This window comes from Malania oleifera, chromosome 10, assembly GCF_029873635.1.
Source record: "Malania oleifera isolate guangnan ecotype guangnan chromosome 10, ASM2987363v1, whole genome shotgun sequence".
NCBI lineage: Eukaryota > Viridiplantae > Streptophyta > Magnoliopsida > Santalales > Ximeniaceae > Malania > Malania oleifera.
In genome coordinates, this window is record NC_080426.1 from 59470221 (window position 1) to 59495669 (window position 25449).

General features: G+C 35.3%; 1 protein-coding gene and 1 non-coding gene across 2 annotated transcripts in view; both read left to right on the forward strand.

The window, feature by feature from the left end:
* LOC131166702 (wax ester synthase/diacylglycerol acyltransferase 11-like) overlaps positions 1-14012 on the forward strand; it is a 60573-nt gene extending 46561 nt beyond the window's left edge. Inside the window, exons 5-8 of the mRNA XM_058125278.1 lie at positions 8924-9133; positions 9606-9743; positions 9900-10055; positions 13671-14012. Of these exons, the coding sequence (XP_057981261.1) occupies positions 8924-9133; positions 9606-9743; positions 9900-10055; positions 13671-14012 (846 nt within the window). The remainder of the gene's footprint in view (positions 1-8923; positions 9134-9605; positions 9744-9899; positions 10056-13670) is intronic.
* Positions 14013-25113: 11101 nt separating this feature from the next.
* Positions 25114-25220, forward strand: LOC131167172 (small nucleolar RNA R71). The gene has a single exon (XR_009140029.1). It is a non-coding gene; the product is annotated as a small nucleolar RNA R71 (small nucleolar RNA).
* Positions 25221-25449: the final 229 nt, after the last annotated feature.

The following is a 25449-nucleotide window of genomic DNA, read 5'->3' on the forward strand; positions in this document are numbered from 1 at the left end:
TAGATTACATTGCACCCCACTCAAGAAACTCAAAGAGAGTCCCTTATGAAAAGAAATACTAGAAAGAAGAGAAGATAGGCATGGTTAGCAGTGGTGATGGGAAGGAATTTCTATATCATGCCTAAACCTGCCCACTTAATCGTCAAAAGTTTATTTCTAGTTACCATTTTTAGTTTACCAGGTTCAAACTGGAATGTCCAGTCAGTTAAACATGGGACAAGAAAGGTCAGCAGCCAGACCCTAGAGGGATTTTACACCTTTGTCCCTACCCATGTCTGAGTTGTTCAAGCAACTTTGTGCTTAGGGGAGGACAACTCCAATACCAATAAATACTCCAGATCTTGGGAAGTGGCTAAACCCGAACTACACATGTGAATTCCATATAAGAGCTATTGGCCATGTAACAAATAGGTAATGTACACTTAGAGACAAGACACAAAATCACACTAATGTAAACCTTCTCAGCTTCGAGCCTAGGAAGGATCTATAAAGCCTCAGTGTCAAGAGTAACCCTCTGCCAAATCATGAAGGAACTTCAGTGAACTAGATAGAAACAGATAAGCTATCAACCCATTCTAAGGAGAATTTTGGGATCCATGGCATTGATACGGATAAATTCCCACCCAGAGGGAGCTTCATCATAAGGATGCACCTTCACTAATTTGAAAATGCTTTTATGAGTTTGAGTAATGGTCTTTTACTTTTTTTGGGTTTTCTTTTCCTTTTTTATTTTTATTTCCTTCCACGACTTCTCCTGTGACTATCGAAGATACTTGTTGTAAGCATACCTCTTCTTTTCAAATAAATAAATTTTTGCTTCTCCAATCTGCATTCATTCTCTGTCATTTTTCTTTTATGAAAAAACTTAAGCATTCATAAGCAACTTAGGAAAAAGGATAACAATAGTTGCAATAATTCCCCATATTGATTCGTACCTAAAATAGTAAGGAATCAATTTTTTCATCAGTCAAACTTTTGAGGTAATTTGAACAAGAGGACATAGAGGAAGTTAGTCAAACTTTTGAGGTAATTTGAACAAGAGGACACAAAGGAAGTTACTAAGATTAAAATGAGCACACCCTGTTAAAAAAAGGAATAATTAATTGAGGAAAAGATAATTTTCCTACTTAAGAAGCTAAAGAGGTGTTTGCTTTGTCACACTAGATTTGGACGCAGAAGCTCACAAAATAAGAAGGGATGTAAACTTGTGCTACTAAGTTGAAATTAGACTGATTCTAGGAGCAAGTTCTAGCCAAATTAGGAGGGCATGTATGTCAAAAAAACAAACAAAAAACAAAAAGGAAAAAAAAAAAAAGATAGAAAAAAAAAAAAAAGTCATTTACTGGAGGAGCAGTCATCTTGGCAAATATAGAAGAAGAAACATTTTTGCAATCAACCAATTTAGGTATCATCCAAAAGTTCTATGCATAATGAATAAAATTTTGTGATTAGAATAGGATTTCCAATGTAAAACGACGATTAATGAAGGATGTTCATGTATGATTAAACCATTTCCCTTTATGTGGACCTAAATAAGGATTGCATCCCTTTTTTAACCAATTGAACTTGAATATGAATATATATATATATATATATATATATATATATTATTCCAGTGATCTTTAAATGCTATTGTTTTCCTTTGTCTTGATTCTATGACTCAAATTTTGTCATCATGCATTGACTAGAAAAGGATAAAATCATGATATTAAGAGGCCTTTGTTTCATTTACCCTATCATAAAAATCTCATGTTGCTTATCCCCTTTATAGGTTAAAACTTATTTCGTAAATCCTAGCCAAAAATCACCAAATATCAAAACATTTTATAAAAAAAAGATCCTTCCACATTAGGGCAAATTGGTTTTAGAAAAAAAAAATGAAAATTTACAAAAAGAGAAAAATGAAATGGACGAACAAATAATAGATAAAAATGAAGAAAAGCTAAAAATTTGAAAAGAGATTGCAAGAGAAGATGAACAAAATAAATGTCCCAAGGGAGTGGAAACCGAAGTGATCCTTGACCATTCAAACCCCTTTTTGAGCCTACTATATCCTTTCTTGTTTCACTTCAAAGCCTTAGCCCTTTACAATCAAGATTAGTGCCCTCTCAAATGGAACTTACCTTCTTTCTTTTTTTTTTTTCCAATTAAACAATGCACAAACTATAGAAAGACTTGATCCCTATATGGGGTACATAGGCAACCTAGGAGTTAAACAACAGGTTTAGTTGAAATAGTTGCAGCTCAATAGAATCAAGAAAGTGAGGTGCTTTAGCCTATTAGTCCATTCTTTTGAGAGTGCTTTGAAACTCCTAGCCATACTTTGTCCCAAAAGAAAATCCACCCTAAGAGTGTTATCTTATGTCTAAGACCTTCTTTAATCACAAGAACGTTAACATGCGATCCTTCTAGTGCAACTAGATTGGATCAACATCCAATGGTTTCCTTAGCCTTTTTCAATGATCAAAGGGAGTATGGAGGAGCTAGAGATATCCTTAAAAAGAAAAAAAAAAAAAAAGAAAAGGAAGAGGAAGGGTAGACAACATGGAGATCATTGGCACTAGGGCCATTTTTGATGGGATACTTGGAGATCATTGGCACTAGGGCAGTTTTTTATGGGATACCTGGAGATCCCTAGCACTAGGATAGTTTTTGAGATGGGATACATGGTCATTATTGATACTATAGCTATTTTTGAGATGGGTTGGCAGCTTCATATGTTCCCTTTTGTAAAAGTTATCCTTAGATGGGATTGGTAGTCTGATTGAATCTTGTACCCTCGTCGGATAATCAAAGAGGGGACAAAATGCAATTATTGTTAATCTTTTGACGTGATAAATTGTTTTTCTTTTCCAATTAAGGAAAAAGGGAGAAAAGAAGAAGAAGAAGAAGAAGTTTTTCAAAAATTCATTCAAAATTTCATCAATTCGATTTGCAAAGTTTTGGGACCATTATTCTTACTATAATAAAAAAAAAAAAAGTAATTTTTCATAGTTAGTGAGGCTCCAAAAGTATTCTTGTGACAAAGGAAAACTATCAATCTTAGAAGTAAATAGATGAGAACAAAGAGGAGCTTGTTGAAAAAAGGAGTATATTTTTCCCAGATCTGATTGTTTTAAACATTCGGAAAAAAGATATGCATTTGACGTATTTCTATGATACCTGTGAATTGTTACTACTCCTTTTCAAAAGTGGTATGTGGGCTTGGCTCTCTTGGTCATTGACCTTTGAAGTCATCGAATTCCCTAAGGCAGTCAAGACATGGCAATCCAAGTTTGGGGTAATCAAACTTGTGAGGATAGCATAGTTTGAGGTTCTTTATCCTCTTCCTCTTATTCCTTCTCCACTTCTCACACAAATTTGCACACGAGTCTTGTAATTAAGCATGTATTGGCTCTTGATTTTCAAATTTCTAAATTTTTGCACGTGAGTCTTGCAATTAAGCATGTAATGACACCCGATTTCCAAATTTCCATATTTTCACATGTAGATCTTGCAATTAAGCATGTAATGGCTCCTAATCCACACACATTTGAACACTAGTCATGCAACAGAGTATGGAATGGCTTCTGATTTCGAAATTTACCAAAATTTTGGGCAAATCTTATAATTAAACATGTAATGGCTCTAAATTTCTATACTTTTGCATGCAAGTCTTGCGTTTAATCATGTAATAACTCTTGAATCACACATGTTTGCATGTGGATCTTGCAATCAGGCATGTTATAGCTCATGATTTCTAGATATCCAATTTTTTTCATGCAGGTCTTACAATTAAGCATGTAATAGCTTCTGAATCACATAAATTTGCACATAGTCTTGCAATTAAGCATGTAATGGCTCCTACTCCACACACATTTGCACACGAGTCTTGCGATTAAGTATTTAATGGCTCCCAATTTCTAGATTTTTAGATTTTTGCACGCAAATCTTGCGATTAGGCATGCAATGACTCCTAAATCACAAATATTTGCACATGAGTCTTGCGATTGAGCATGTAATGGCTCCAATTTCTATATTTATAGATTTTTTCACATAGATCTTACAATTAAGCATGTAATGACTTCTGATTCACATACATTTGCACACAGGTCTTGCAATATTATTAAGCATGTAATGGCTACTGATTTCTAGATTTCAATATTAATAGGTTTTTGCACCTAGGTCTTGCAATTAAGCATGTAATGGCTCCTAATTCACACACATTTGCACATAGGTTTTGTGATTAAATATTTAATGGCTCCTAATTTCTAGATTTTCAGATTTTACACACAAGTCTTGCAATTAAGGATGTTATGGCTCCTAAGTCACACATTTCATGCACGGATTTTGCCTTAGGGCACGATGATCCCATAATTTCTTTGTAGTTTTTTAGGCTAACTCTTACACTATGCTACCATACACTTGTTTCATTAGAAGTAGGTGGTTAATCCCAAGGAGTGACACACCTCCAATTGCTTGTGATTTGCCTTGATGGAATTGCTAGGTCAAAATGGGACATCTTTTTCTTTACTTAATGCCTTCATACAAAAACATTAGTCAAATAAAGGCAATTATCGATGGCCAGTTTGACCAATGGGGTATTACTTAGGAGCATTGATCCTATGAGAGCTTAAAAAGGATTGTTTTCAATGGATAGGCCTCTTAAAGGGACTCATGCATCTTATTGGATTAATTGGGGGCTCGCAGAATCTCTTTGGGCTCCTAAGGGGCCTCCTTGAAGCTTAAAAAGGCTTCTTATAGTCTAAGGGTCCCAATTGGGCCACCTAAGGACAAATTTAAATTCAAAATAGGTTCCTTGTAATCTAAGGAGCTCAAGAGCATAAATTGGAGGTTAGGCATGCCTCCAAGGACACTTTTATCCATTAAATTATTTTAAGAAAACCCTAACTCCTTCTCTAGCATATAAATAAGAGGAAGGAGAGCAAAGGAAGGGGGAACCAAATTGGAGAGAAAGAGAATAGGTAGGGTTTAGGTTAGAGTCTTAAAAGAGAGAGAGAGAGAGAGAGAGAGAGAGAGAGAGAAGAAGAAGAAGAAGAAGAATGGAAGGATAATAGGAAGAAGTAGAGGAGAGCAAAAAACAAAGGAGGAAGAAAGGAAAGTGCCTCTTGCAGTCCAAAAGAAGAGTAAAAGAGTCCTCCAACCGAATACTCTAAAGGTAAGCCCTTTTTGGCTTTTTGTTTCTCTTTATTTTGTGTCATGGAAAGGTTTTTTTTTTATTTGACTATGTTAGTATGGTGGGATTATGTTAGAACAATGATAAGGAGAGGTAAGTTGGCTACTAGGGTATTTTCTTGCTAGGTTTACATTTTTTGGGAACCATGTGTATAGTAGCATATACAGCAGCATCAACAGTAGTAGTAGTAGTTATGCCATCACTGGGATCTCTTTTGTCATGCAGGGCAACCATCTTTGCTGTGTATGGTGTGAGATAATGTGGCAGTAGCCGTAAGGGCTGCTTGGGTTAGGGTTTCATAAGTTTTGGGGGGGCAAGTAAGGTCTTTAAAGGGATGGAAGGTGCTAAGAGTGGAAGCATCAGCAATAGCAGTAGTAGGTGGCAGGAGGAGGTAGGAGGTTAGGTTTTTGGCTTGTAGCCAGCAGCTAAGGGCTACTGGTCGTTGTTTCTTAAGGTTTCTGGGTGTGTTTCTTAGGGTTTATCATAGAGTTGTGGGCAACAACTAAGGAGGCTACTAGTAGTTGTTTCCTTAATGGATTATCATAGGGTCATGGGCTACAACTAAGGAGGCTTATAGTAGTTGTTTCCTTAGGGTTTTATCATAGGGTCGTTAGTAGTAGCCAAGGGCTACTGGTCGTTGTTTCTTAGGGTTTGTTATGGAGCTGTAAGCAGCAACAGAGGTTGTTGATTTGTTTTTTTTCATTAAGGATAGTTACAAAGGAAGACAAGAGGAGTAGCCAAAGGTGAGCCGTGAGCAGCAGCAAAGGCTACTAGTATGATGTCACTAAGTTTTTTTAGGTGTTTCTGTTTAGGGTTTATAGTTGGGTTGGGGCAGATAACAACAAGGGAGCTGCTTGTGTTATTGTTTTTTTTTTTTAGGTTTTACTTGGGTTGTTAGGGTGTTCTCTTTTTGAGGATGTAGCTAGGTCTAGGTAGATGGCAGCTAAAAGCTAGTTGTATGCTCTTGTTAGGGTTTCTATTAAGGTAATTTGGGTGCTTTTTTTATTTTTTTTTACTTAGGTATTGTAGTTAGGTTTGGGTAAACAATAGTGAGGGGTTGTTTGTATGATCTCTTTTAGGGTTTTACTTGGGTTGTTTGGGTCCTTGAAGTAACAACTAGCTTTGGTTAGACAACAGTGAAGTATGTTTGTAAGTTTCTTTAGGGTCATTAGTGGGGTAGTTCTCTTGCTAAGTTCATGAATTCTTGTTGGCTATGTTTGTTTTATTTTCCCATTGTGCTGATACATATGTGAGGATAGCAAGGTGCAGCCGCCGTAATGGCTGAGGCTTGAGGTATGATTGGGCTGAAATTGTTTACTTATTTCTTGCATGCTCCTAGATACTTACATATGTCTAACCTCCATACCATGTATATGCTTTTTTGTACATCATTGTGATATCAATGGCGATTCTAGTAGATATTCATGGAAGCATGTTTCGGATGAAACAAAAGGTGCCTTCATTGGTTTGAATGAATGCATAACATTGATAGCTTGATCATATTTGTTCCATGTTGTAGTTGTTCTAATATACTTTGTATGCTATTATCCTTCATTGACTCCTTGAATGAATGAATGGTGAAGAGTGGTCGTAGCGTTTAAGACTAACATGAGGATTTACCTAAATGTAATGATTTGGTGAAACATACCTTTAAAAGGTTCTCATGGCATGCATGTAATTAGTTTTATTAATGAAGAGCTTATTGTGGACATCAAAATTTTGTTTCAGTTATTTTTTCTCGCATCATAATTAATATCTAATGAACTTTAGATTGTTTGCGCTTGCTCATTATCAGAGATTACTCTAAGAGTACATGATGTCCTACCTCTTTGTGTTAGCATGTTTTGTTGGTTTTCTAAGCTTTGTTCCAAAACTTTAACCTAGCTAATGATGGGATGGTCAGGGGAGTCTCATTGTATGGTACTTTCCCTTTTCTTAACTCTAGGCATGGGGCATGTGCTCTCTATTAAACCTGTATGAGTGAATGGAGTGGACATATGTACCATAGGATTGAAGCTATGAATGCGTTTGGAAGCTTCTTTTCCCAAAGAAAAATGTCGTTTTTGAAGCCCTTCTCAATTTAACAACTTTCCAAACTTCCCTTTTATTAAATTAGAACTTTCCTTCTTCTTCAAATAATAAATCCTTCCTTCTAATAGCTGGTGATAAATTTAGAAGCTTTTTAAAAACCCTTCCCTTTTTATCAAATTTTAAACTTTCATTTTTTCAAAATTTCAAATCCTTGTCATTAATGGTTAGTGACAAATTTAGCAGTTTTTCCACAGACCTTCCTGTTGTTGTTAAAATGAAAATATTCCTTTTTTCAAAATTTTAAATTCTTTTTCATAAATGATGATTGCCTTAATTAAGGATATATACTCAATCAAATAGGGACAATTTAGACATCCAAGATTTCCATGCTTGCAATTAAAGAGTTGACTAGATCCCAACAATAAAATCCTGATATCCAATTAGGGATTTTGCAAATCTTCAATCAAGGATTGACTCAGTTTTTGTGTTAAAACTCTCATCTCCTATCAGGGATTTTCAAATCCTCCATCAAGGATTGACTATATTTTGGCATTAAAACCTTGATTTTCAATGAGAGATTCTTTCAAATCTCCGATCAAGGGTTGACTCCATTTTTGCATTAAAACCATTACAATTAATCAAGATTTTCAAATTCCTCCATTAAGAGTCAACCCTATCTTGATACTAAACCTCAATAGTCAATTCGAGATTTTCAACCCTCCATTAATAACCAATTTATTTCAATTATTTATTAAATCTTGGGATTAATCAAGAAATTCTCTATTCTATCAACATTAATTTCAATAATTTCAATCACTTATTCAAAATTCAAATCAGCAACCTCATTCACATCATCTAATCAATGATTGAAATTACAAATTTCATGTTAAATTTTGTCTTCGTCATAATTCCAAAGGAATGAGTCATATTCAAATCCAATGCAATCAATCAAAACTTTTTCATCATCTTCTTATTTTTATTTTTATTTTTGCAAAATTTAGGGTATTTTGAGGCCAATTCCACCTTTTTAAATGAGAGTATGTTAGGGCTTTTAGTCCTATTGTTCTAACTCTTGGGCAGTGATTGTTTACTAGATGATCCAAAAAGGGGACCTTCTTTCTTTCTTTCTTTCTATTTCATTTTATTTCTTAATTAGGACACACACTCATATAGCGATAAGGTGTTCTAGGGTGTTGAATGGCCAACACCCCCCCCCCCCCTCCTTTAGAATGGTTGATCCACCACTTTTCCTCCACACAAATGTACTCCTGAACCTTTTTTTTTTTTTTGGGAGCATAAACGTTTTTAGGGTTTTTTCCTTTGTTTTCCCTATTAAAAAAAAAATAATAAAGGTGGTTACTCTGCATTTTCTATCTTTGTGTTTCCTCGAGTCTATTCCACCCCATTTAACTATCTTGTTTAATTTGGGGATCTCCATGCATAACATAATTTTTCCACCCATCGGCGCATCCCTGGACTAGAATTCGGTGTCGACATACGACAAAAAAGATTCATGTAACAAAGGGACAAGGCCTTTGTTGAGTTTAGTTATGAGACAAATTAATAGTTATTAGCAACCATTGTGATGTATTTTTATTTAATTAATAGAATATGATAGATTAGTTGCTCATGTCATAATCTACCTCGGACTACTAATGAACTCATGGTTCACATGAGGGAAAAATGCAATTCTCATATTGTGAATGTAACAAGCAGGCTTTAGCTGACATGATGGAAAGGGGTTCTAAAGTCAAATGGGGCAATGCAATTGGTTATGTTCTCCTCCCCTTCACTATAGCATTACGTGATGATCCATTAGATTATGTTCTTGAAGCTAAGGCCACAGTGGACCGAAAGAAACATTCTCTTGAAGCTATGTGCACATTTCCCTTTGCTGACTTAATTATTAAGTTTCTTGGTGTTAAGGTACGAACCACTCTTCTTTGAAATCATTGAATTTTATGATGGAATTGTATGCATGCAAAACTAGAAATTGTTGAAAACTCTTGATTAAATGCTCATATAACCTCAAATTCTGAAGGTCATAGGCATGGTAACATCAACTAGGATTGTATTGGCTCTATAACTCAAAGTATTATATTACAAAATAGTTAAAGAAATGAGAGCATGAATATGAGTCCTTTAGATAATTTAACATTAGGTAAAAACACAATAATTTGTAAAAAAAAAAAAAATTAAACTAAGTAATGGCTAAAAATGACCAAGAAAAAAATGAAGTTACATCTAAACTTTGAGTGTTCATATTTTGAATTTCCCCAAATGGACCACAACGCAAATTCGCGTGAACATTTGGAATGGAAAACAGTGGTATTTTCTGAATTTCTCAATCCGATAGTTACTAGTTACTTCTTGATTATTAAATTTCCATGATTAACAGGCTGGAAGTGTTCTAACATACAGAGTTCCTTCTCACACAACAATAGGCTTCTCGAATATGATTGGACCCCAAGAAGAAATTGCTTTTCGTGGGCATCCAATTAGCTTTATAGCCCCCAGTTGTTATGGGCAACCTAATGTAAGTATGAAATTTCCTAGAATTGTATATATATATATATTGCCTTTTTATGTGTGTATGGGATGGGGGGTTGGCTAGCATCAATCCATTTCAATTTTATGAATTAGAAATGTAGATATTAACTGGCAAGGAGCTGATGACACAATCCATTTGCAGGCATTAATGATTCATGTGCAAAGTTATGTCAACAAGATGACATTCGTCCTATCAGTTGATGAAAGCATAATCCCTGATCCCCATCAACTCTGTAATGATCTGGAAGAATCTCTCAAACTCATTAAGGGTGCCATTCTACCAACAAGGAGTGCAGATGTCTAATACATCAATGACATTTTTAAGCATGTGCACATGTGACAATCTACAAATGTTTTGTTGTTCTATTGGTGTAATTTCTCTTGGATGATATTTTTTAGTGATATGTTTGTTTGATTCTTGATGCACGATATTTTTCAATTAGACGTCTTTGTTCACTTAATATACCAGGGGCCATATGGAACTCATTTCTTTTAAACTTCATGGGCATAGTAAAAATTAATTTTGAAGCAAGGAGTAATTAAGATTAAATATAAAATACTTTTACAAGCCAACATACTTTTTGAATTTCAGCAGAGAGAAGTATGATATTTTTTATGGCAAAAGACATAGACCTTCTTTGAGGTTTGGCAAAAGGAAAGGAACCTACCCTAAGGTCTAAAAAATTCTATGAACCTCTCCTAAGGTTTAAAAAATGTCATAAACCTCCATTAAGATTTGTCAAAAAGGGATAAACCTCCCCTTAAAAGACTTGTCCTTTTGCAAATATATGAAGAGATTTGTATCTTTTTGTTAAACCTTAGGTCTTTGGAATTTTTGAAATCTCAGAGGAGGTCCTCAAAATTTCAGAAATCTCAAGCAATATTTGCTACCTCAAGGAGGTCACCATCTTGCCCAGGGAGGTCAGCTTCTTGCCCCATTTTTTATGACCATTTTCCTCTGAGTTTTGTACTCTGAATTACCTTCAAACATTCATCGGAGCTTGCAGCATGCATAACTTTTATGACAACCCAAATTATAATAAAAGGAGAAGCAAAAGGGAATAAATGATGATAGGTCAAGTGAAATGAAACCAATATGTCGTCTAATAATTTATTTCAAAAATATCAATGAAATGTAAACATCCCTCTTTAGAACTACCTAAAGAGCAAGATATTAATTCCATGAGCGTGCAGTAAATTTGAAGAAAATTTAAATTTTTAAGGTCATTCTTGAAAGAAGTTAAGAGTGTGAAGTAGGTGGAAACTTTGTCGAATATTATTTCACCACATAAATCCATTTCAATTTCCAATGGCCCATGAAAATAGGAAAACAAGCAAACGAAGCATTTAAATTACATTTGTTTATGGTCGACCATACATATTGGCAATCATACCAGCAAATTAGCAATAATGTTATAATGGTAACTATAATGGTTGTTGAAAATTGGAATAACGTTGCGATTATATCCAACTGAGGAATAAAACAAAAGGCTTGATACCAAGCATATTCATGTAATTCTTATATGATAAATACAACTGTGTACTTTGAGTTGGCCATTTCACTACCAGAGTCCCACAATCAATAACAAGGTTTACAATAATTTAAACTAATCAATAACGAATATGAAGACTTGCTAAGAATACTATTACAAATTAAAATAAGGATTGTTAGAAATTGTTCTCTGGGTGGAGCTATGAGCTTGTCTCAATTGTGTTTGATTCACAGCCTCGAGTTCCCCACAATTCTCACCTGATAAGAAAATGATGCAACGAAGTATATTAAAGCTAGAAGAAGATGAAGACGCAATCCAAAAAATAGAGAACTTTTACTTAGCTAGGAAGATCATCGTCAAGAAACCACTAGACAGACAAGCAGAAAAGGAAATAAATAAATAAAATCCGGAAAGCATGGACTATAACAAGTCAACATAGAAGAGATAGAAAATAATGCACACAGCTTCAGCTTTGAAAAAGAAAACGACCAGAAGAAAATAATGAGGGAAACCCTATTGTCGGTACTGGGTCATCTCTTGGTTCTATCTGAATGGAGCCAGAAGAATAGATTTGGAGAGTTATATTTTCATCAGGGCCCCTTATGGACTAAAATGATTGGTCACCTTCTTCTTACATTTCATTAGCAGGGAGAACAAAGCGAGAATGGAGAGAGTTCGAGGTATGTTTCTTAAAGTAGATATACCAGACAAACTGATGGCACCCTAGAGAAGGTTCATCGGAACCAGGGTCATGGTGGATCTGGACAGCCGCCAGGGAATGCCCACTAGCAAAAATGCCCAAGGAAGGTCTTTGTGGACCCCAAATGAAGGAAAGCAAAAAATGGGCAGGGGGGACGGCTGCAACACAAAGCCAAGGAGTTTTTCCCATTTTTAATTTTAACTTATTTAAAAGTATTTGAGAAAAGTTTGAAGGAACTTTTCTTTTTTTTTCATTTGATGCGTCCTAGAAAACGTTAGACCATCCAGTGTTTTTTACATAAAAGACATTGCCTTAAATGTAAAAAAGGATAGATGGTCTAGCGATTTTCGCATGCCCCATGCAACATTCAATAACTGAAATTTGTTTTTTTTTGTATTCGACATTATTTAGATATTTGAACAATTTTCAACATTTTAAAATATTGGGGGTATTTAAACAACTTCAATGAGTGTGCTCTAAAACTTGAAAAATGAGTCATGAATTGTTAATTCCATTATAGTTTTATGTACCCAAGGTGCAATTTTAGTTTATAGTGGATAACGTTCAATAAATATTGTCATGAACTAATGTAGGGTATAATCTAGTGAACAAACTTAGCATAAATAAATTTTTTCAATTCAAACTACCAAAATATGGAAGAAAATAATAATAGGGAAAAGTTCACCAAGAATAACAGTTAAGCTTAACTGCATATGCATTAAGTAAATCATTTACATCAAGTATGACATTTGCATTTGCATAACTGTCACTTGCATCTATTATAATTTAAGATTAGTGTTTCCATATATCATTTCATTTGCATCGTATTTCACACATACATCATCATGAAAATTAAACCCAAGCATCATGTGCCTGCTTTGAAGGAACATTTTATTTTCATGAAATCCAACACGTTCACGACATCAAATTTAGTATAGAAATATCACATAACTTCACGAAGGCTTAGAAAGAAACAAAAGAAAATATTATATATAACTGTCATCAGCAATTGATTAAAGTATTTCACAACTTTCATAGAGAACTATATACATTCACACTACATCGAATTACTGTAAAAATTTCAACAGTCTCCTCTTAAAATTGAGTATACCCATCCATCCTTGCACATGTTCAAAGGAAACAATTTTCCATCAGCAATCGATAACACTACTTTCACAACTTTCATACAAAACTATCTACATTCATACTACATCAAATTACTGTAAAAAATTCAGTAGAGTCTGCTCTTAAAATCGAGTATACTCATCTATACTTGCACCTGTTCAAAGAAAACAATTTTCATCGACAATCGATAATAATATTTTCATAACTTTCATACACAACTTTATACATTGAGACTATGCAAGCAGTATTTTCCAATTACATATACATATTAGGGAACAACAAATAAACATTCCAAATTATACATAAATAATGGAATGAGGCCATACGCCCGAAAACATAAGAATTTGACTAATATTGCACAACACAATATAGGTCGTAATGTACATATACAACAATGACTACTTAAGTACCACACACATATGGTCTCCACTATTGAGGTGGTTGTTGTCTGCGTCCGCCCTCTCCTTGCTGGTCATCTCCATCTTGTATCCTGCTACATCAACATCTTTTAGGTCTACCATCTCTACCCTGAGGTACTGCATCATCATCCATATGAAGCGGCTAGGGAGATGACTCATATATTTATGTTGGACAGGAATCAGGTTGCATGACTGGTGCATCCATGTCCTCAGCATCTAAACTATCGTCCAACAGGAATGACGTTGATGGGGTGCTAGGAGAGTCGTATGGGGTACTCAAACCTAAAGGTTGGGAGGATGAAGGAACATCTCCAGCATACAATTTGCTATTGGACGACTCGGCAGTATCAACTCCCGTCGAACATGCATATGGTGCCGACGAGCCAAACATGTACTCACTCTATACAATAGGTGGCTCTACAAATAATTCACTAAAGCTGCTTCGTGAACCACTATCCTCATGCGGAGCTTGTCCTCTATGTACTGAAGCAGCTCGATCTCCTCATGTAAGGGGGTGAGGTTGAGGTACATGTGCCCGTCATACGTCCTCATGTATAATCGTCAATCCAAGCCTCACCAATCCCTATAATATAGGATTTTGAGAGATCAGATCTATCTCCTCCAGTATGTCAATTTGCAGTATTGAACAAAATTTAATTAGTACATTCACGTCATAAAATCCACATAACAGAAGTACAATGGGTCTATTAATTTCCATTTATGTGGCTCATATATACAGTTGCGGTCCTATCTATGAATCGTCATGTGATGGACCTATACCACCTGAAGTATAGGTCATCCAAACGCAAATAGCCGCCCTCCAGCTCCACTGGGATGATATGCTCACTTCAATCTTGCCATAGATCCACATACATCATGTGGAAAGTCGTCCAATTTGACACCTTCGACCGTATGCGTAAATGTGAGGATTAGTGTAATCCCAATAGGGGGGTGAATTGAATATTTAAAAAACTTTTTCTAATTATATAACCGATTCATAAATAATGCCACAATAAAAATTAAAGCGTGTATGTAAAATAAGCACAACAAAATATAAATGATCATACACGTGCGAAAATATAAAAAGTGTAAGGTTAGAGAGAATGACAATGAGATTTTTACAAGGTTCAACTATCCTTGCCTATGTCCTCACCTCAAGCAACCACTTGATAATTTTAACTATCCACTCCTTAACCAAGGTAGAGCCACCTTACACACACTCCGTCAATAGGGCGAAGCCACTCATTACACCACTTCTTGTAGGTGGAACCACCTCTCCGAGAAATATCCCCTCACTCAGTACGGTTCACAACTGTAATCCCTCCCTATATGTAAAGTTACCTTGATAATAGTCTAAAAATTCAGTATTTTCATACACTTCATAAGACTTTATTATACTTCCATTATATTAATACTCATACTTTTGGTCAAATTAGAAACTCAAGTCATAACTTTAATTTGTATCAATTTTAATTGTAAAAATATGACTATGCATACACGTTTAGGTTGTCTTGAGTGTTATTCATAAAGTATAGTACTTATGTAGTTTATTTTTTGTGTACAAGTGTAAAAAAATGTGTGAAAGAAAAGTCAACAATTTCAGCTTGCTTACCTACTACACAGATGTCAATATTTTGAACATATATGAAGTTGTAGACCTCAAATCGAGCTGATATTTTATATATAGAAGGACAAGAAATATATCTAAAACTTTTATGCTTTGAATAATTTCAAATTCAGTGTGAATGTTGGTGAAATATAGCAATCAATTTGGGTGAAGACAAGTCAACAATGCTGGCTGCGCTCAACTTGCTATTTTTGACATATCTAGAGCTTCAAATCTTGAATGAAGATGAAATGTAGTATTTGAATACCCAAGAAGTAGGGTTACAACTTTCATTTTTTGATCAGCTCACAATTCCATGCGTAAAGGGGTAAAAATGGAACAATCGTGTGGAAGTTGATAAAATTCAACTTGTGTTCAAACTTGTGTTCACACTTGCATAAGGAGCTTGTGATGCCTATAAAAGAAAACCTTGGGAGAGCTCTAGGGACACGAAATTCTGACCATTCTTCTCCCAAAATTGTTGTAGAACTTTTCGCTCAAGTTTGTGAGATGAATTGTAAGTTAGGTTAGAGTTCTTAGCGAGGCTAGAGATGAACCTCTATGTGTAGTATTTCTACTTCTCTACTTTGATTCAATTTTATAACTCAACTGAAAGTTTCACATCCCAAACCTTCGATCATAAAGTATTTCTTTGAAGAAAAAATGATATGCAAATGTATTTGATATGCATAAAACTCTTTTTCCTTGAGAACAAGAACATGTTATCTTATAAGTTATCCGAAATCGACAATATATCTATTGATAATATTGCAGTAAAAGATCAACCTATAAAATAAAACTATGATTAAAAAGAAATTGAATAAAGAAAGCATGACTAAATTTATACGAACTTGATAACCATAATCTTTGGTTTAATTGAAACTGAAAATGATAAAGAGCTTCATACATAATCAAGAATATTACATTTATTAAACTCCAATATGAATCAAAGTAGAGAAGTAGAAATACTACACATAGAGGTTCATCTCTAGCCTTGTTAAAAACTCTAACCTAACTTACAACTCATCTCACAAACTTGGGAGAGAAGTTCTACAACAATTTTGGGAGAAGAATGGTAAGAATTTCGTGTCCCTAGAGCTTTCCCAAGGTTTCCTTTTATAGGCATCACAAGCACCTTATGCAAGTGTGAACACAAGTTTGAACACAAGTTAGAATTTTATCAACTTCCACGATATTGCTCCATTTGTACCCCTTTACACATGGAATTGTGAGTTGGTCAAAACATAAAAGTTGTAATCCTATTTCTTGGGCATTCTGATACCAAATTTCATCTTCATTCAAGATTTGAAGCTCCAAATATGTCCAAAATAGCATGCTGCGCGCAGCCAACATTGTTGACTTGTCTTCACCCAAATTGATTGCTATATTTCACCTACATGCACACGCAAGTTGAAATTATTAAAAATATAAAAGTTGTGGATATATGTCTTGGCCTTCTATATATAAAATATCAGCTCAAGTTGAGATCTACAACTTCATATATGTTCAAAATGTTGACTGCTGCGCAGTACGTAAGCAAGCTGAAATTGTTGACTTTTCTTTCACATGTTTTTTTTTTTTCCACTTGCACACAACAAATACACTACATAAATACTATGCTTTATGAATAATACTCAATACAACCTAAACATGCATTCATAGTATTATTTTTACAATTAAAATTGATACAAATTAAAGTTGTGACATGAGTTTGTAATTTGACAAAAAGTATGAATATTAATATAATGGAAGTGTAATAAATTCTTATGAAGTGTATGAAAATACTGAATTTTTAGACTATTATCACAACCCCCAACTAGCTTATTGCTAGTTCTTAGCAATTTAAGCGTAAACATGATACACAACACAATGATAAGATCGAAATAAAATAAGCAAAACTATAGAAGTATTTTGAATCAAAATATTGGAAAGATCACAAGTGCTAATAAGATTATTTCAATCACAACTTCTAAAATTGTGTGTTTGTACTAGGCCCAAAATCCTCTTACCACATACCATAATACATATAACTTTGAAAAATTAACCACGGAAAAGTCTCAACTCCATATCCTCACAGGTACAAATATTAATTTGCAAGATTGGATGTTCACTCATGGAGTTGGAAAACAGACAAACACTATAAAAAAGGTTACATTTAAGGACATAAGAATAAACTAACATCGATAAGAAGATAGGAAAACTAACTACTATGGAACTCGCCCATCTTACTACTAGTTTCAGGATTTCAATAGGTCATTATAAGAATAATACAAGTAAGAGAGCCTAGTGAGAAAATTATTTACAAAGAAAGAGAAAACTAAGATCGTCGTCTATAAAATATGGAAGACTTTATTGATCTCAATAAACATTTTTTTTCTTTCAATATTTTTCCTCTTTTTTTTTTTAATCACTAGAAGAACAAATACAACAAAAATAAAATAACAATTCTTACCATGATATTCTCAAGGATAGAGATTATTCATGTTATCTAGGCTCATCAATAAAACAAATCCTCATTTTGACAATTAACATTCCTCATCTGATAAGTATCATGCATTAACATTCGTAGCAGCAATTAACTAATCCAACAAATCAATGAAACTTCATAAGTTGTTTTCTCATCCTCTCCACTAACTCACCAACGATGTGTGAGTTTAAAAGGAAAATAAATTTAACCATAGTAATTTTCTTAGTTATATACATTGAACATCCATCTTACCATATGACCTAACAATGTGCAGACAAAATTTTTAGAAGTAATTCTCTAATAATCAAGATAGAAAATATGACAAAAGCCGAATATTTTGATCAAAACACATGGATAGTACTGCTAAGATTCCAAGTCAATCCATTCAAACATGCAATGTACACTTGTTTACACAAGAATTACCAAAATCATAAGTGCAAATGTGCATGAATATGCCACCACCCCAGACCTAAATTTGACAGTGTCCTCACTATCACCAAATATAACAATGGTGTTGCATAAGAACTAGGCATGCAAGGAGATACTAGAGGAACTAAAATAAAAAAACACAAAAAAGAAAAAAAAGAAAAAAAAAATAAAAACTTTAGTATAGAAAGAAGAAACCTGATTAATTAAGGCAGACAGGAGCCACCAAAGTGATCTCCTCAGGTTGGTCTACACACTCCACAAAATGATTCAATTGTTGTCCATTAACTTTGAAAATTCTTCCATCTTTTGGATCTTCAATTTCAACAGCAGCATTGGGAAATACTTGTTTCACCAAAAAGGGACCGGTTCAGCGGGATCTCGATTTTCTACGATGGAGATGCAAATGGGAATCATATAGATGCACTTGTTGCCCTGGCTCAAAATATTTCCTTAGGATCTTCTTATCATGAGCCACTTTAAGTTTAGCTTTGTGTATCCTGGGGTTGTCATAGGCATTGTTCCTCAACTCTTCTATTTTTGACAATTGTAACTTCTTTTGAAGACATGCAACACTAATATCAAAGTTAAGGGCTTTAATAGCTTAATAAGCTTTATACTCCAATTCAATAGGTAGACGCCATGCTTTCCCATAGACAATTCGATATGGATACATTCTAAGAATAGTCCTGTAAGTAGTGCGATAAGCCCATAATGCATCAGATAGGCATAAAGATCAATCTTTCCGGTTTGGTTGAACAATTATTTTTCCAAAATCTGCTTGACTTCATGATTTGCTAGCTTAGCTTGTCCATTGGTTTGTCAATGATATGCGGTGGAGACCTTGTGAACAACTCCATACTTGTGCATCAAATCTTCGAAAGAATGATTACAAAAATGTGCCCCTTGGTCACTGATGATGACAAGTGGCATACCATACCTAGACAATACATTCTTTTTCAAAAATTTGATCACAGCAGTGTTATCATTAGTATGAAAAGGCACCGCCTCAATCCATTTGGACACATAGTCAACAGCAAGAACAATATAAAGATAGACAAGAGAAGAAGGAAAAGGACCCATAAAATCAATACCCCAACAATCGAATATTTCAATGACAAGAATAGGGTTAAGGGACATCATGTGACGTCGGGTTAGTGCTCTCAACTTCTAGCATTTTTCACAAGAACGAAAAAAAAAAAAAAGCATTAGTATCTTTGAACAAAGTGAGCCAATAAAGACCACACTGTAAAATTTTTGTAGTGGTCTTTTTCATAAAGAAATGACCACCACAAGCCTCTGAATAACAAAAGTTCAAGACACTCATTACCTCAGTTTCTAGAATGCATCTTCTCATGACTTGGTCAAGGCAATAGTTAAACAAATAAGGATCATCCCAATAAAAATGTCTTACCTCGATGAAGAACTTACGTTTACCTTGTGCACTCCATTTGGATGGAATTTCACAAGAAATCAAGTAGTTTATAATGTGAGTAAACCATGGCATTTGGCTAATGACAAATAGGTTTTCATCAGGGAAGTCATCTTGAATGGGTGGTCCTTCAGCAGAGTCATTGAACTCTAGGTGAGATAAATAATCAACCACGACATTTTCCACACCTTTTTTTGTCCTTGATTGTTAGATCAAATTCCTACAAAAGTAAAATCCAACTAATCAAACGAGCCTTAGCATCCTTCTTAGACAGAAGGTACTTAAGGGCTACATGGTCAGGAAACACTATAATAGGTGAACCAATCAAATAAGAACGAAATTTTTCTAAAGCAAAAACAACTGCTAGTAGTTCCTTTTCAGTAGTAGAATAATTTATTTGAGCATTATTTAAGGTTCGACTAGCATAATAAACAACAAAGAGCTTCCCCTCCCTTCATTCCCAAGGACAACTTCGATAGCATAACTGCTAGCGTCACACATAATTTGAAATGGCAAGGTCCAATCTGGTGATTGTATAATAGGAGCAGTGGTGAGTTTGCCAACGAGCATTCGAAATGCTTCTTCGCACTCTAAAGTCTAGTTGAACTCCACATCTTTCAACAAGAGGTTACACAATGGTCATGAAATAGTGGAGAAATTTTGTATAAACCTTTTGTAGAAGCCAGCATGTCCCAAAAATGATCGGACATCTCTTATCGTCTTAGGAGAAGGTAGTTGAGAGATTAATTCAATTTTGGTCTTGTCAACCTCTATTCCTTTTTCAGACACAATGTGCCCTAAGACGGTCCTTGAAGGCACCATGAAATGATATTTTTCCCAGTTCAGCACAAGTCATTTTTCTTCACGCCTAGTCAAAACAACTTTCAAGTTAAGCAGACCTGAGTAAAAGGAATTACCAAAAATAGTCAAATCATCCATAAAAAATTCCATGCATTTTTCAACCATATAAAAAGATATGCTCATCATACAATGCTGAAAAGTAGCAGGCGCATTACATAAACCAAATGGCATCCTACAAAAAGCAAAAGTACCAAAAGGACATGTAAAAGTGGTCTTATCCAGATCTTCTATAGCTATGTTTATTTGATAATATCATGAATATCCACCAAGAAAGCAAAAGAAGGGATGGCTAGTTGCTCGTTCTAAGATTTGGTCAATAAAAGGCAATGGAAAGTGGTCTTTCTGGGTGGCAGAATTTAATTTTCTATAGTCAATTCACATTCGCCACCCAGTTACTACCCTAGTTGGAATAGATACTCCATCCTCGTTTTGCACCACACTCACCCCTGATTTCTTAGGAACTACCTATGTTGGACTCACCCATTGACTATCAGATATTGGATAGATTATACTCGCATCTAACAATTTTAAGACTTCTTTCTTAACAACTTCTTTCATTGTAGGATTAAGTCTTCTTTGGGGGTCTCTACGGGGTTGAGCTCCTTCCTCCAAATGGATCTTATGGGAACAGATCAGTGGGGAAATACCTTTAATGTCAGTTATGACCCAACCTAGTGCAGATTTATGTTCTCTCAACAAATTTATCAATTTTCCATCCTGTTCATCACTAAGCTCAGAAGAAATAATGACAGGAAAGGTATCACCTACTCCTGAGAATGCATGCTTCAAACCCTTGGTTAGTGGGGAAAGTTCGACTTTTGGAGCTTCCAAGGTCGAGGGTTTCGGCTTTTCTCTATCACTTGGCAACTCTTCAAAGCGTGGTTGCCAACATTTCAATTGCTTATCCTATTTTTCATCAAAATCAACAGAATATTAATAGTATTTATAGGAAATAGAAATAAATCAAAGTTAGAGTTATGGAGGAGGTGATATAAAGATTCAAAATCTTTATGCAAGTGTACTTCCTCCTGAACAAGTGTGTCTATCAGGTAGGTTTGATAGCACTTATGCTCATCTCGTGGTTGCTTTCCAACATTGAAAACATTAACTTCAAAAGTCATGTTCCCAAATGAAAGCTTCATGAGGCCATTACTATAGTTGATCAAAGCATTTGTAGTAGCCAAGAATGGTTTTCTAAAATCAACGGGATTTTTGGCTCCATGTCAACCCCTGATTGAGTATCCAGGACCAAAAAGTCAACGGGATAGTAGAATTTATCAACTTGGAGCAAAGCATCTTCCACTATCCACCTTGATCATCGCACGGAACGATTGGTCAGTTGCAATACCATAGAAGTGGGCTTAATATCCCTAAGTCCCAGGTCCATGTACACTGAGTAAGGCATTAAGTTGACACTTGCACCCAGATCTAGTAGAGCTTGGCTAAACTCATTTATCCCAATATGGCAGGTGATTGTGGGACATCCTGGATCTTTGTATTTTGGTGGAGTTTTCTACTCAATCACTGCGCTTACTTGCTCGTTCAAGAATGTCATCTTCTTGACATGGTGCTTATTAGCTTTGGTGTATTCCCAAGAGGGAGGGTGAATTGGAATTTTAAAATTTATTCCTAGGTTTAGCTAATCTAACAGCAGTATATTCGCAACCTAGGGTCTGTCTATATAGTTCCAAATGCGTAGTTAAAAATAACGTTAGGAAATTAAGTAATGCACGACATTCACAGTATAACATACATGTGCAATAAATAAATTGCGTAAAAATAAAATGCATGCATAATATGTTATTAGGGTTTGGCCAACTATGCCTACGTCCCTGCCTCTAGCTCGCAAGCTCGAGAATTCCACTAAAGGCTCACTTAACAGGTGGAGCGGCACCAATTACAAACAGGTCAATTAAAGGGCCTGACCTTAACCAACACGCCTTACCAGGATGACACACCTAACTTTCCTAACTGGGTCTAAGCCAGTCTGGGACTATTCAACAGGGCTAGTCTTCCTCTTTAGGCCCATGCCTGGAATACAACAAATGCGTAATACAATTTTTGCGTGCACGGAGATATGCTTCTGACACTAAGAAGATTATGTACTACAATATACACATGTAATAATCAATCCACACCAAACATGTAAAATTGTAAGCTCAGTGGTATATATGTGCAATCTACACTCAATATAATAATTATACTAGATCAAGCGCAAGAGTGTTCAAGCAAGCTAATATTTGAAAACAAAGAATATGAAATCTCAATATCAGATTAGTATTTCAAAGATGCTAGCAATATTGTTTAAACGAACTCAAAAATATTTTCTTAAATTGTATCAAGGACAAGAGTTGTTTGAAGACAAGTTTTATAAAATATTTTGCACACAAAAATAATTACTCAAGGAATCTTGCAATGACAATGCAAAGATCCTAAAGCTAAAGAGTTTTCTCAGCACAAGATTTATCAAGTTAAATCCGTGGGAAGAACCCTAGCCAAACTCTCTACAAAAATCAAAGAATACAAATATCAATGAGTATAGGGCTACTAGGATAAAGCACTAATATTCTAAACACTCTCTCTACGATTGGATGTTCAAAGAAAACAAAGTAGAGGAGTATGAGGATTTTAGAACAAAAAATATTTTCTAAGGATTTTTCTTAATCATGAATCCTAATCACCGCTTAATCTAAGAAAATGAGGGAATATATATAGAAGTGGGAAGAATTATAGTCGTTCGAACATGTAGGGTATTATTAATATTGTTTTAAACCATTTTAACCCTCATTAACCCCGTTTAAATATTTTAGCCACGGTAAAAATCATGGGCAACCCAACAGCACCGGTCGACCGAGGCAAGTTTTGTTGACTAAGTTGCTTGAAGTTCGGTCGACCGGGAATTATATGTACTACAAGTTCGGTTGACCATACTTGGAGGTTCAGGGTGATTTTCCCCTTTAGCACGGTTCGATCGATCGGAAACTTTTTGAACTGTCTAGTTCGGTCAACCAGACCATTGAGTTCTCACACGTGGGAACTCGGTCGATCAAGGCATTGGTATGCAATCTTGGCCGGTCGACCAGATGGTCAATTATGTTGACTCCAAGGGAGTTTGTTCAACTGGGTATAAGTGAACTGGACAAGTTTTGTCAATCGGGCTATGGTCAATTTATTGACCCGGTCTTAGTTCGGTCGACCGGGAGATCTTTGTACATACAAGTACGGTCGACCGAATGTGCACATTTAGTGCAATTTGGTTTTTTTAAGCAAGAAATCACCCTATTCATTTAACCAAACATATATGAGTATGTGTGAGTGTCCTAGGGTCATTTCTTGGTCGTATTTAGGGCACCGAAAAAATCTGGGGTTGGTCAACCAAACATCTATGGTCTTGATTTTTGTGTAGGGACCTAGAGTCGCACTAAGCCATTTGAGCTTTGTAGTTCCTACATGCATGATATGCATTAAATATTACAGACCTTTTTCTCCTAAGTACTATTACAGACCTAAATAGAAATTACAACAAATAAATTACAACTAGGGTTTTCAGGGTCTTCATTTTCCTCTGGGTCTCTGAGTGCCATCATATGATACTGTCAAGACAAACATGCACATCAACTCAGCAGACATTAAATACCTGAGTATTTGTCATAATCAAAACAGGTTATGACCCATAGGGTCAATAGTGCTTTTTCTTCATGGTGCATAGATCCTTGATTACCTTTGCATATGTTGGTAGATGCTTGATCACATGTAACAAAGGCAAGTTTACTTTAACTTGTATGAGGTGTTCAAGAATCTCACCTTGATTTTCTGGTAATTTTCCCATTCGAAGAGCTTGGGGAAATGGAACCTATATCGGAAAACTTCTTTGATCTTAGGCTCTTGTGGAGAGGCATCTCCAAGACTAGTGCTTTTGTTGTTTGGCAAAGTTGATCCATCTAAAGTTTTGTTGCTTCAAGTCATAATGGCATTAACCCCTTTAATTTTCTACTCCTCTCAAGTTTGAAGTTTCTGCCATATGTTGCCCTTTTCGATTTGACTGAGGCTGCGAAGGAAATTTACCTCACTCTTGGATTGTCAGAGAACTAGTTAATCTAGTGATTTGACTTTTTGTCTCCTTGTTCTCTTCCACCACCTGTGTAACGAAAAATTCAAATTTTTTGTTCTTCTTATTCTGTACCTCCATAAATGCATGTAAAGTGTCTTCCAAAAAAGATCTTGTTGGTGGAGCATAATATTGAGGTGGAGGATAAGATCGTTGTGATGGTACCTCAGGTTTCCAATTGTTGTGATTGGATGGTGCAGGCTAATTAGATTCAGACTTCCAACTAAAATTGGGATGGTTTCTCTAGCATGCACTGTAAGTGTTGGAGTATGGCGAGTATGGCTTTTGAAACATTCCAAGTGCATTACATTGTTCTTCATACATACCTCGCATCTCTCCATAGGTGGGACATTCCTAAGCTATGCGGTCCACTTCTCCACAGACAAAGCAAGTGACTTGAGATTCCACTCTTACAACTGTTTGGATGGGCCGACTATCTCTGCTTTCCAGGCTTCAAGTTCTTTGTGACAAGATTCAATTGTGCCTTGAGGTCGTCTTCTTCTCGTAGATCGTTGAAACCACTATGTTTTGACCTATATGTGTTATCGGTAGCACTGGGTCCAGTCCAGGTGTGAGCTTTATCAACAAGTTCATTCAAGAATTCAATTGCTATATCAGGATCTTTTTGGAGAAACTCTCCATTGCATATCATCTCCACGAATTGGCGCTCCCTAATTGTGAGTCCTTCATAAAAGCAGCTAACTAGGCGCCAATTCTCATACCCATGGTGTGGGCACAAATTTAATAATTCTTTAAACATTTCCCATTCTTGGTATAGGGTTTCACTATCTTTTTGGGTAAAGGTTGGGATCAGTCTTTTCAAATTATTGCTCTTATGGTGCAGGAAATATTTATTAAAGAAAGCTTTAGTAATTTTCGCTCATTTACATATGGATCTCAGTCTCAGAGAGTAAAACTAACTCTTGAATGAAGATTAAATTTGGTTTCTGAATGCCCAAGACATAGGGTTACAACTTTTATGTTTCGACCAGCTCACAATTCCATGTGTAAAGGGGTAAAAATGGTGCAATCTCGTGGAACTTGATAAAATTTCA